The sequence below is a fragment of the Etheostoma spectabile genome, chromosome 1 (assembly GCF_008692095.1).
Source record: "Etheostoma spectabile isolate EspeVRDwgs_2016 chromosome 1, UIUC_Espe_1.0, whole genome shotgun sequence".
NCBI lineage: Eukaryota > Metazoa > Chordata > Actinopteri > Perciformes > Percidae > Etheostoma > Etheostoma spectabile.
The window spans coordinates 25,756,224-25,765,524 of record NC_045733.1 but is presented as its reverse complement, the minus strand read 5'-3'; the positions used below and the strand labels follow the sequence as shown (position 1 = coordinate 25,765,524).

At 41.3% G+C, this 9,301-nt stretch overlaps 1 protein-coding gene across 3 annotated transcripts; it reads left to right on the top strand.

Moving 5' to 3' along the window:
* Positions 1-2,015: 2,015 nt before the first annotated feature.
* Positions 2,016-7,848, top strand: irx6a (iroquois homeobox 6a). 3 transcript variants are annotated; one of them, XM_032519112.1, is made up of 7 exons: positions 2,016-2,499; positions 3,664-3,942; positions 4,764-4,873; positions 5,159-5,454; positions 5,638-6,312; positions 6,883-6,994; positions 7,429-7,848. In XM_032519112.1, exons 1-6 carry the CDS (start codon positions 2,434-2,436, stop codon positions 6,987-6,989), a joined length of 1,533 nt encoding a protein of 510 aa, XP_032375003.1. In that variant the 5' UTR covers positions 2,016-2,433; the 3' UTR covers positions 6,990-6,994; positions 7,429-7,848. The 3 variants fall into 3 exon arrangements, with proteins under 3 accessions (XP_032375003.1, XP_032375008.1, XP_032375017.1); XM_032519117.1 differs by having other exon boundaries at positions 2,018-2,499; positions 3,714-3,942; XM_032519126.1 differs by lacking the exon at positions 3,664-3,942 and having other exon boundaries at positions 2,018-2,499.
* Positions 7,849-9,301: the final 1,453 nt, after the last annotated feature.

Here is a 9,301-nt window from a genome sequence, read left to right as displayed (position 1 = left end):
TGTTATTCTCATTTACACTCTTGCCACTGTCCACGTAAAAGCATGTCTCCACATTTAGTGATTGTGAATTTTTAAGATAAACTGGAGGATTAAGTGTTCCTTCAGGGAATGAAGCTCAATAAATGATTTAGAAACCCATTAGATTGTCTGATTGCTGATTGATGTTTTGGAGATACGTTGTTTTCCTCGTTCAGATAACTGATCCAGAACACTGGACTGAACATACATGTACATTGCCTTTTTCACCTTTTGTCCCCAGACTGTTTTCATTCATGCCACAAGGATACATTTGCACATAAAGTATATAGTTATAAATAGTTATTATAATCAAGTTGGCTTGTCCCTTTTACTTTAAGATATTATTGATTTTAAGTTATTTGCACTATGGCCATTTTTGAGTAAGTTTGCAATTTAAAATGTTTGGGTGCAGAATGAGTCTAGTTCTAAGACAACATGTCAGTAAGTGAGATGCCAGCTACTGAACATTGAAAGAATCAACAAGTTAAAGGGAAAAAATATGAACTACATTTTTTTTTTAAATGAACAAAAGCCACATGAAAGGTCATGTTTGGTAATATGGGGAATAATGCTTCGTTTTGAGGACCAACAAGTTTCCTGCTGTAACTTGGTTGCCTGTCAGAAAGAACACCAAAGAACTTGGTGTGTGTAAGACTTGCTGTTGCCTGTGGGTGTTTACTGCAGGCACTTCCCAGAGCCTGGACCATGACCACTCTGTCCACATCCATCTCTGTGAAAAATCTCTTGACGGGAGATCTTCATCTCCTACACGCGGCTCTTTAGCGCCCCTCGGAGAGGAAGCCCATAATCGCAGAAGCGTCTCCAAGGGAGGACACGCGATAGCTATCAGTTATGGAGAGGCACGGCAGCGAGGATTTTGGCACAAGGTATCACTTGTGACAACGGAAACCTTACATAGCCCTAGATAGTCAGAAACAAGCAGATCATATGACTTAGTAGGACTGATCATCGTTGTCACTGTCAATACAAATATAGTGTGTATAGTGGGAATGATGGACACCCCCTCCCTCCCTCCATACCTCCCTATCCCAGCTCAACATCACATGAGGAGGGGGCTCAGCTTGTTTATGTTTATAGGAGGGAGCGAGAGAACTGGTGATGGTTGAGCTGCTGATCTAATAAGGCTTAAAATTATTTCTCGTTTCATTCACTGTGAGGTAGCATCATCCCTTACCCATCTTTCAAGTGAGCATCATTCAATTAAAATGCAATTCTCGTCGCCCCCTTCCACGGATATTTAATTAGACTGGAGATCGGTGCTTCCACTGTCTTTTTTTTCTTTAAGCACAGCTCTTCGGATTTCACCTCTAAGGCATATTTTCACTCTGTTACTCGTTGGTTAAACAAGGGCATGTATCCATTTGTTAATTGATACAATTACGCATTACGCGTAATGGTCACGTAGGTCTCCAGGCGCGCATCAATCACTGGTCTATTGACCTGCCAAAAACCCCTCTAACCGGTCCTGCTGGGACTGCATCTCCCTCTAATAGAGAAAGATAGAAACATCATCGTCATTAACTCCGGGACGGACCTCTGGCCAAAGAGCCAGAGGCGAACAGGGGTCGAGTTAAAAAAAAACAAAAAAAACTAAGACCTTAGATGTTTTTATTCAACCAGCTTTGATTGTGATAGATTGTAAGTACACGAAACTGTTTTAACCTACCATATTTTTCTATTTTCCTTTTTTTTTTTTTACAGAAAACATTCAGCAGACATTCTAGTTTACATTTTACAAGTTTTTAGTTGATTATTTGCCTGGGTGGAAAAAAGTAATCTCTTCTGCTGAATGTGTATGTGTTACTTTTTTCTAATTCATTTAACTTCACAAAGGGTTTCCATATGTTTCCATGCTACAAATCAATAATGATCAACTATAATACAATTGTCCCAGATGTTATATCAGCAAATCTGTGAAGAATTCTATTACAAAAGTGGGACATGACTGTGTACAGTGCACCTTAAGAAAACCCTGCGTTGAACGTGATTGGCAAAGACATTATTCTATCCTTGGTACCCTGCCGTTCCGGGATTACAGTGACGTCACGCTGATACCCTTGCATGGATGAATGCTAAAGAACTATAGAGCCACAAATAATAGCACAAGCAGAGTCCATATCTTGCAAGTCTTACGTTATCCTTTAAGCCTCCTTCAGCGAACACAACAACAATTTTTTTTGCACTTAATGACGCTTAATTTCATTTCTTATCGGGTCCTTTGGGGGGGATTATTCATTCATATAAAACAATCTGCAGCTGGTACCATCCTAAAGTCTCCCTCCTATGAGTGAAGTCATCTATTATTGAGCGAAAGGCCGTGCGTGGAAATGTGTGTAAGACGGTGGATTTGAAGTTGAATTGGTTGCAATCGATCAAGGGTGAAGAATATTGCTGATGGTAACAAAAGAAGCAGCAATGTCTTTCTCGCAATTTGGATACCCCTACAATGCAACTTCCCAGGTAAGCCTCTTTCCTTTTTATTTCTCCTAAGTGTTGTGTACATACACACACTCACTCACCCACAAACACACACACACACACAGGCACACGCACACACAAATGACATTTTTTTGTGCTTATTTTCTTCTATTGCAGTGTATTTAGAGCACCTTTCTCTGTAAGAAACATTTATGACTGAGTGACTGCGTTGACAGTATTGACAGCTTTTTTTCGCGTGGTGCTTTTGTTGTTGAACCAAATATCGATATAGGTACGCGCACCCGTGTCCAATTACACTGAATTATGAATGAACTCACGTGTTTTTCTGATGACAATAGAGATGAATGTCACTTATTGCTCACTATGAGGTGTAATTGGACTGTAACGCACGCTGCACACATTCGCAAACTTTCAATTTGAATGGGACGTGTGGGATTGCTGGACACCTTGTATTATCCTGAAAGCTATTTATAACTCAATTCAAGTGGTTTGTTTACATTGTAAGACACCATCGTAGCGCCTAATGACAAGTTCAAAGAAGTTCAAGTCGATCAGGGGACAAAAGTTACTCCCATGGAAAAGTTGTCACACAACTTTTACCTCGAAAATATTTTAACTTTCAACACATAATATAGGCTATACAATCAATTTAAAAAAATCCGATAAGGTGTTGATTTACTAGTACAGTGATACTACTTTTTTTTCTTATTTTATTTTGAACCCAATGATACACCAGAGCAGGTCACTCTTACGCATGGAATGCGCACACCTCTTTCCACCTTTAATATCCACTGAACAAAAATAAAATTCTATTATTTATTATAACGTGAATAGGGACGATAAGGTGATATGCTTGTTACACGGGTTCACAATGTAAGATATTTTTTTCCCCTCTTATTTGAGGAATTCTCTGAAAAGTGACTTACCTTGAAATAAGACAGGTCACAAGTAGAGATAATAACGCCTGATTCAGGATAAGTGAACTGATGTAAACTAAAAGCAAGCTCACATATTCACTCGTTTTGGAATTTCAAAGCTCAACAATAAAACTGACTGAGCAACTTAAACTCAGATATCTTTTTGCAGTGCATCACCCACATTCACTTCAGAGTTGTCAAAGGCAATCCTGAGAGCAAGAGCTGAAACAGCCAATGACCATGTCTGTCCACGATTCTCTTCATGCAGTTTTTCGTGTCGGCAAACCCCAGTACGACTTGCTGCGATTCGATTTCCAGGTCGGTCTCTGACGGGACAGGCGGCACCCAGACCGCCGCTGCCGCCGCCGCCGCTGCCTCCTTCTGCTGCCCGTCCTATGAGAACCGGCTCCTGGCGAGCAGCCGGACGGAGCTGAACGCAGCACTGGGGATGTATAGCTCACCATACGCCGCAGCGGCTGCCGCCAGCCAGAACTACGCCAACTACTTCCCCTACAGCACCGACCCATCCGCTATCTACTCCACTCTGGTGGGCATCAGCCTTATCCGATCCGCAAAGGGGGGGGGGGGGGGGGGGGGGGGGGGGGGGGAATGGTGGCTAAGGCTGATCGATCAACTGGGTTTTGTGCATCAATTTATCACTGCAAGCGTATCTGTCTTGACATGCCATTTAATCCAGCATCCAGTCTTATCTCCTTCCCCTTAAAAGGAAGTCAAAAATCCTGACACTCAGGTGAGGGGTAGAAGTGTAGAAGCAATGCAGATGAACTTGTCTTCTTTGAGTCATATGTAATTTTATTATTGGAAGTAATAGTCCTTATTCTGCGTTGTTTAAAAATGTTGTCTCTTTTGTATGTTGCTGAGCCAGCATTTGAAGAAAAAGTTAAATTATACTTATGCTTCAATACTTAAATGTACTACTCTGTCAAAATTGTTCACTTTGAGAAAGTACAATTTTAGAGTGGATACAGGATGAAATGCCTTGTTAAGTGGATACTTTGTAGTGCAGCTGTGACTTTTCTTTCTTTATTCTCTTATTTTCAAAACCTGGAGTCAGCTAAAATGTAGTGTCCATGGGGAAAAAATGCACGTTGTACACATTCTGTTTTTCATATTATAATAACAAATACCATTCTAAGATCATGTTTAGCATATTTTCTCAAACCTGTTAAGATACCTTTTAAAAAAAGACATAATGATCTCATGTATTTTCACTCTTGGTTAGAGGGATTTGTTATTGATTTAGGAGCATAAAAATAGCAAATGTCTTCATTTTTTTTTCAAAAATCATCAATTTGCAGAGAAATAATAAACGCTGTATACTTATAACAATCTTATTGTTTTTTACAGAATCCACAGTATGACATTAAGGACAGCACAGGCACTTTACACTCTGGCATCACTCAAACCGCTGCATACTATCCATATGACCATTCACTTGGACAGTATCAATATGACAGGTAAATTCTACGTTTATTTTTATCCACTATGTGTAATTATAAGTGTAAGCTGACCAGCCAAAACGTATTCTACCACTGATGATTAAAAGCAGCCATTCAGTGGGGGAATATGCCACATTTGGATCAGGTCAGAGTGTAACTCCATACTGATACCTTCATGGAGCAAAGCTGTATATATTTCAGGGATTTGGGCTTTAGGATGTCTGAGTGAGAAGTCTTTGACATCCTTCACTCACAACACTAAGAGCCTCTGTCTGTGTGTGTTTGCGTGTGTACCTTTTCCAGATACGGGACAGTGGACTTTAATGGCACAGCCCGAAGAAAGAACGCAACTCGTGAAACCACCAGCACTCTGAAAACATGGTTGTATGAGCATCGCAAGAACCCCTACCCAACCAAGGGAGAGAAGATCATGCTGGCCATCATCACCAAAATGACCCTCACTCAAGTGTCCACTTGGTTCGCCAACGCCAGGAGGAGATTAAAGAAGGAGAACAAAATGACCTGGTCACCAAAGAATAAGGCCACCGATGACAGGAAGGATGACTTTAACAAGAGCGAGCAAGATTGTGTCACCAAAGGTAATACTTTGTCTATAAATACCATGACTTACACTAAATATAGCAAAACACAGTTGCCAAATATGTGGACCAAAAATACAACAAAGTAAGTTTGAGTGAAAAAAACGATTTCTGAACATACGTCTCTATGAGTTCATAATACTATAAACAGTGTTACCTAAAACTGTCCACTCTTCCATGCAGATTCTAGTGATTGCAAGGAGGAGAAGGATCTGCATCTGAGTGATCTGGATGACATGGATGATGATGACTGTGACAAGCTGGACAGTGACTGTGAAAAGGTGGCTGCCGATGACCACGATCTCCAGAGGGTCATGGCAGTATCCGGAGCCCCTCAAAAGAGAGATTGCAGCTCCGAGCTGCACCTGAGTTTAACTAACAACTTCCACGCGTTCCCCTGCGCCATCAAAAGTGTCACCACCCTCCCTCCTCTCCCGTCTGACTTCCTGGATCCTGTGTTGTCCAAGGCACCCTCCTTGACCGGCCCCGCAGGAACAGTGTCCCTGTCTCACTTTGAAGCATCAGATAAGCCTCGGATTTGGTCTCTGGCACGTACGGCGGCTTCCGGGGTCATACTGAGCCCTCAGCAGCATGGCTCGGAGCAGAGGACAGGCAACACAACCGGGGACTGCCAGCTCCAGAGCGCCAGGCTTACGGGGGCTCTTACTGGACATTGTGGGGCCATGAGAGGCCTCCATGAATCTGGCAGTGCCACCAATACTGAGAGCCCCTTCTCTGAGGGCTCATCCTTGCACTCAAAAGTCTATGGGACTGGCAGCTACAGTCACAAGGACATCCAACTGCACTGTTCATCCTATGCTGCACTCCCGGACACATGTCAGTACTCCACTATTGAAGGTATGTCATCTTATTCCTGCAATACCATATTACAAGGGCTAGAAGTCGGTATCATATGTAGAGGTTTTTCTGTGCAGTGGCGGTTCTAGACCATTTGAAATGGCGGGATGGGACCAGGGGCCAGGCTGGGATTTTGGGTGTACCAAACATATACATATATATATATATATAACAATAAACATACAACAACAAACACAAGAATACTCAGTCAGGGTTAACCTACATTTTATTTATCACTGCACATGGACAATATCCCCTCTTTGGGGATAAAGGCGGGGTTATAAATAAATGAAAATATTTGCAGTTAGGGTGGCTGGGGGGGGATCAAGGCTTAATATTACGGGGGCACTGGCCACCCTTGCCCCACCTCCCCCAGAACAGCCAATGTGTTATAAAGATTATAATTCCAATTGACTAGTATCTTAAGGAACACCAGCATTGCCACCTACTTTTAAAACATTTTCCATGTGTTGTTGGATGTAGAAAAGCCTATCTAAGGTTATGAAGTGAAGAGACGCTGAGGCAACGCTGAGGCAACTTTCTTAGTTATGCTTTTATTTGGGTGCGTAGGATTCTCTGGTGGCAAAGCAGAGACACAGTCAACTGACCTGAGTGAAGCCTGCGGGACCGTGCAGGATGACAAGGTCACTGCGTTTAGACCGGTGATGAAGAGGTGAAGCAGGTGAGAGGCTGCACTGAACTGGAAGAAACCAGTGAAGTCACGACACAGACAGACAGACACACACACACACACACAAACACACACACACAAACACGGGGCTTAGAACAACACGCTCAAACACTCACAGGTGAACAAGGACACTCATTGACACTCGATCACTCACTTTTTGTTAAATAGATAATGCTTTATCTCATTTTTTAATTGTATCTCTATATAGTTATTGCAAAATGGCAAGTGACAGGTTATTAACATGCATGATGCATGATTTTAAAAGTAATTGATAACCATCCAAACGTTTGACAGAATATTCATGTTTCTGTTGCAATCAAGTTAAAAAAAAAAGTATATAAAGCATGTTTTTCCTTCTCATTTTGGAAGATAATTTAATATTATTTAATATGTTTAATTCCTGCTTTGTTTTTTTTCTCTGCTAGATTGCTGTAAGCTGTACCACAATAAGTAAGGGGACATTTATTATGCACTAACGGACACACTGGCTGAGTATAGGCCTCAACGTGACACCTGGGAGCTACCTGGCGCTGCTGCAGTGAGAAGCTGTCAAACTGTGGACGTGTCTATCATTTTGCACAACTTTGTTTTTATGGTGTAAAAGACTATATGCAAAAAAAATTCTAGATGCAAAAGTATGAGAATGGCTAAATAAAAATGGCCGGTTTTGTGTATGGCAATCGTGTAGTGTAGCAAACCTATTTATTTCTCTATGTATTTATTATTTTGTTATCCTGTCTGTTTGTTTATTATCTGATGTGTTTATTGGTTGAATTCCTTTTGAGTATTTTGTTACATGTTGCGTTTTACTGTGGCTTCGTGTCATTTTGCCTGATGTAAAAGAAAAAAAAAAGCTTGTCGGACGTAAAGGTGACCATAAAAGGACCGGATCCCCCTGTGTTGCGCGTGGACCTGGAGGATTTTTGTCATTGTGTTTAAAAAAAAAATGTGAGCTTGTTCTGTGTTTGCCTACCATGGCTTTTTTTTTTTTTTCTAAGAATACAATGTTTTTTTTCTAAGAGCTTTCCTTGTCTGTGTCATGGTTATTTATACATTTTAGAGCTCAACGTCCTATCGGCCAATTAAAACATTTGCGGATGTGCATTTGATCAAAGTTTATCATCTTGACTCGACGCATGAAGCCGCAGCGCTGACGGATCGGTCATAATTCAGAGGAGGACGTGAGTGAAATCCACAAGTTGCGGAAGAAAGGGGACATCATCCCTCTATTGTCAGCATCTAATCAGAAGTGGCATCGAACACTTTGTTACTGTTCAGGCCGAGCAACGAGGCAGGAACACAGGATGAATGCTGCTTTGTCCCCTGTGTAGCGAGCCGCTGCACTAACTTAAGACTGTGTTAATTAAAAGGTCATTTGTAGGATCAAACACGGCAGAGAAATTCACATGGTCCATCAAAGTCCGTTTGATTTGGCTGTTTTGACCATTATGGTCCATCTCGTTATCGGCTGACTTCTGTGACTCTCCTACACACAGCTCTGTAATAAGATGATCACTGTAGTCTATGATGCGCGCTGACGGTGTGAACAACTTTTTCATCCTCACATTTCAAACTTTTAAAATCAAACAGTTTCGTGGCAAATGACATCCGAGTGCTGCGTAAACCAGAATGAGGCTGGGATATGGATTTTGACGCACCATTCTGCACAATCTACAAAAATAAAAACAAAAACTTTGACAAGACTATGTGAAACGTGTTTTACTTTAAAGGGCAAATGATGTAAAATCCTCTCGTCTCGCCTCGTCTGCCTAAAGCTCAAAGGAAAAAAACTGTTATAGCGTGATATAATTTAAATTGTTTAACTAATATTATTAAATCAATAATTTCCTTGTCTTACTATGTTACCTTTTTTGACTTTGATCTCCTGTCTTACTTCCTGCAACCAGTGAGTTTCTAAGTCATAAGCACGGCAAAGATTTAGATTTGATGACTACATTTGATTCCAGACCACAGGCAATACCTGCACAGAGCCCACAGCCTCGCAAAAACATCATTTGAGGTCGTATTTGTGGGATTATGTCTGTAATAAAAGTATTTTAGGGCAATTCAGGCTCAATTCAGAGGCGCTGTGGTCATCCCTATGCGTCCTTAGCCAATGGCCGAGCTGCCAGTAATGCACGGAGCCTGGCAAATCAGTATATTGTTAAATCCAGGAAAATCTACAAGATGAGGATGTGGAAGGTCAGGAATAATAACTTAGGCCTATTGAGATTTTGTTTCCCAGTTCAATTTTCCTCCTGTGTTAATCTGAGACCTAACAACATGATCTGCGTGAGG

Bases quoted from the DNA above. Each gene is read 5' to 3' on its own strand.
- irx6a (XM_032519112.1), top strand. From the start codon at position 2,434: ATGGTAACAAAAGAAGCAGCAATGTCTTTCTCGCAATTTGGATACCCC. The intron at 3,943-4,763 runs GTGGGCATCAGC...TGTTTTTTACAG, and splicing joins CCGCTATCTACTCCACTCTG to AATCCACAGTATGACATTAA. The intron at 4,874-5,158 runs GTAAATTCTACG...TACCTTTTCCAG, and splicing joins GGACAGTATCAATATGACAG to ATACGGGACAGTGGACTTTA.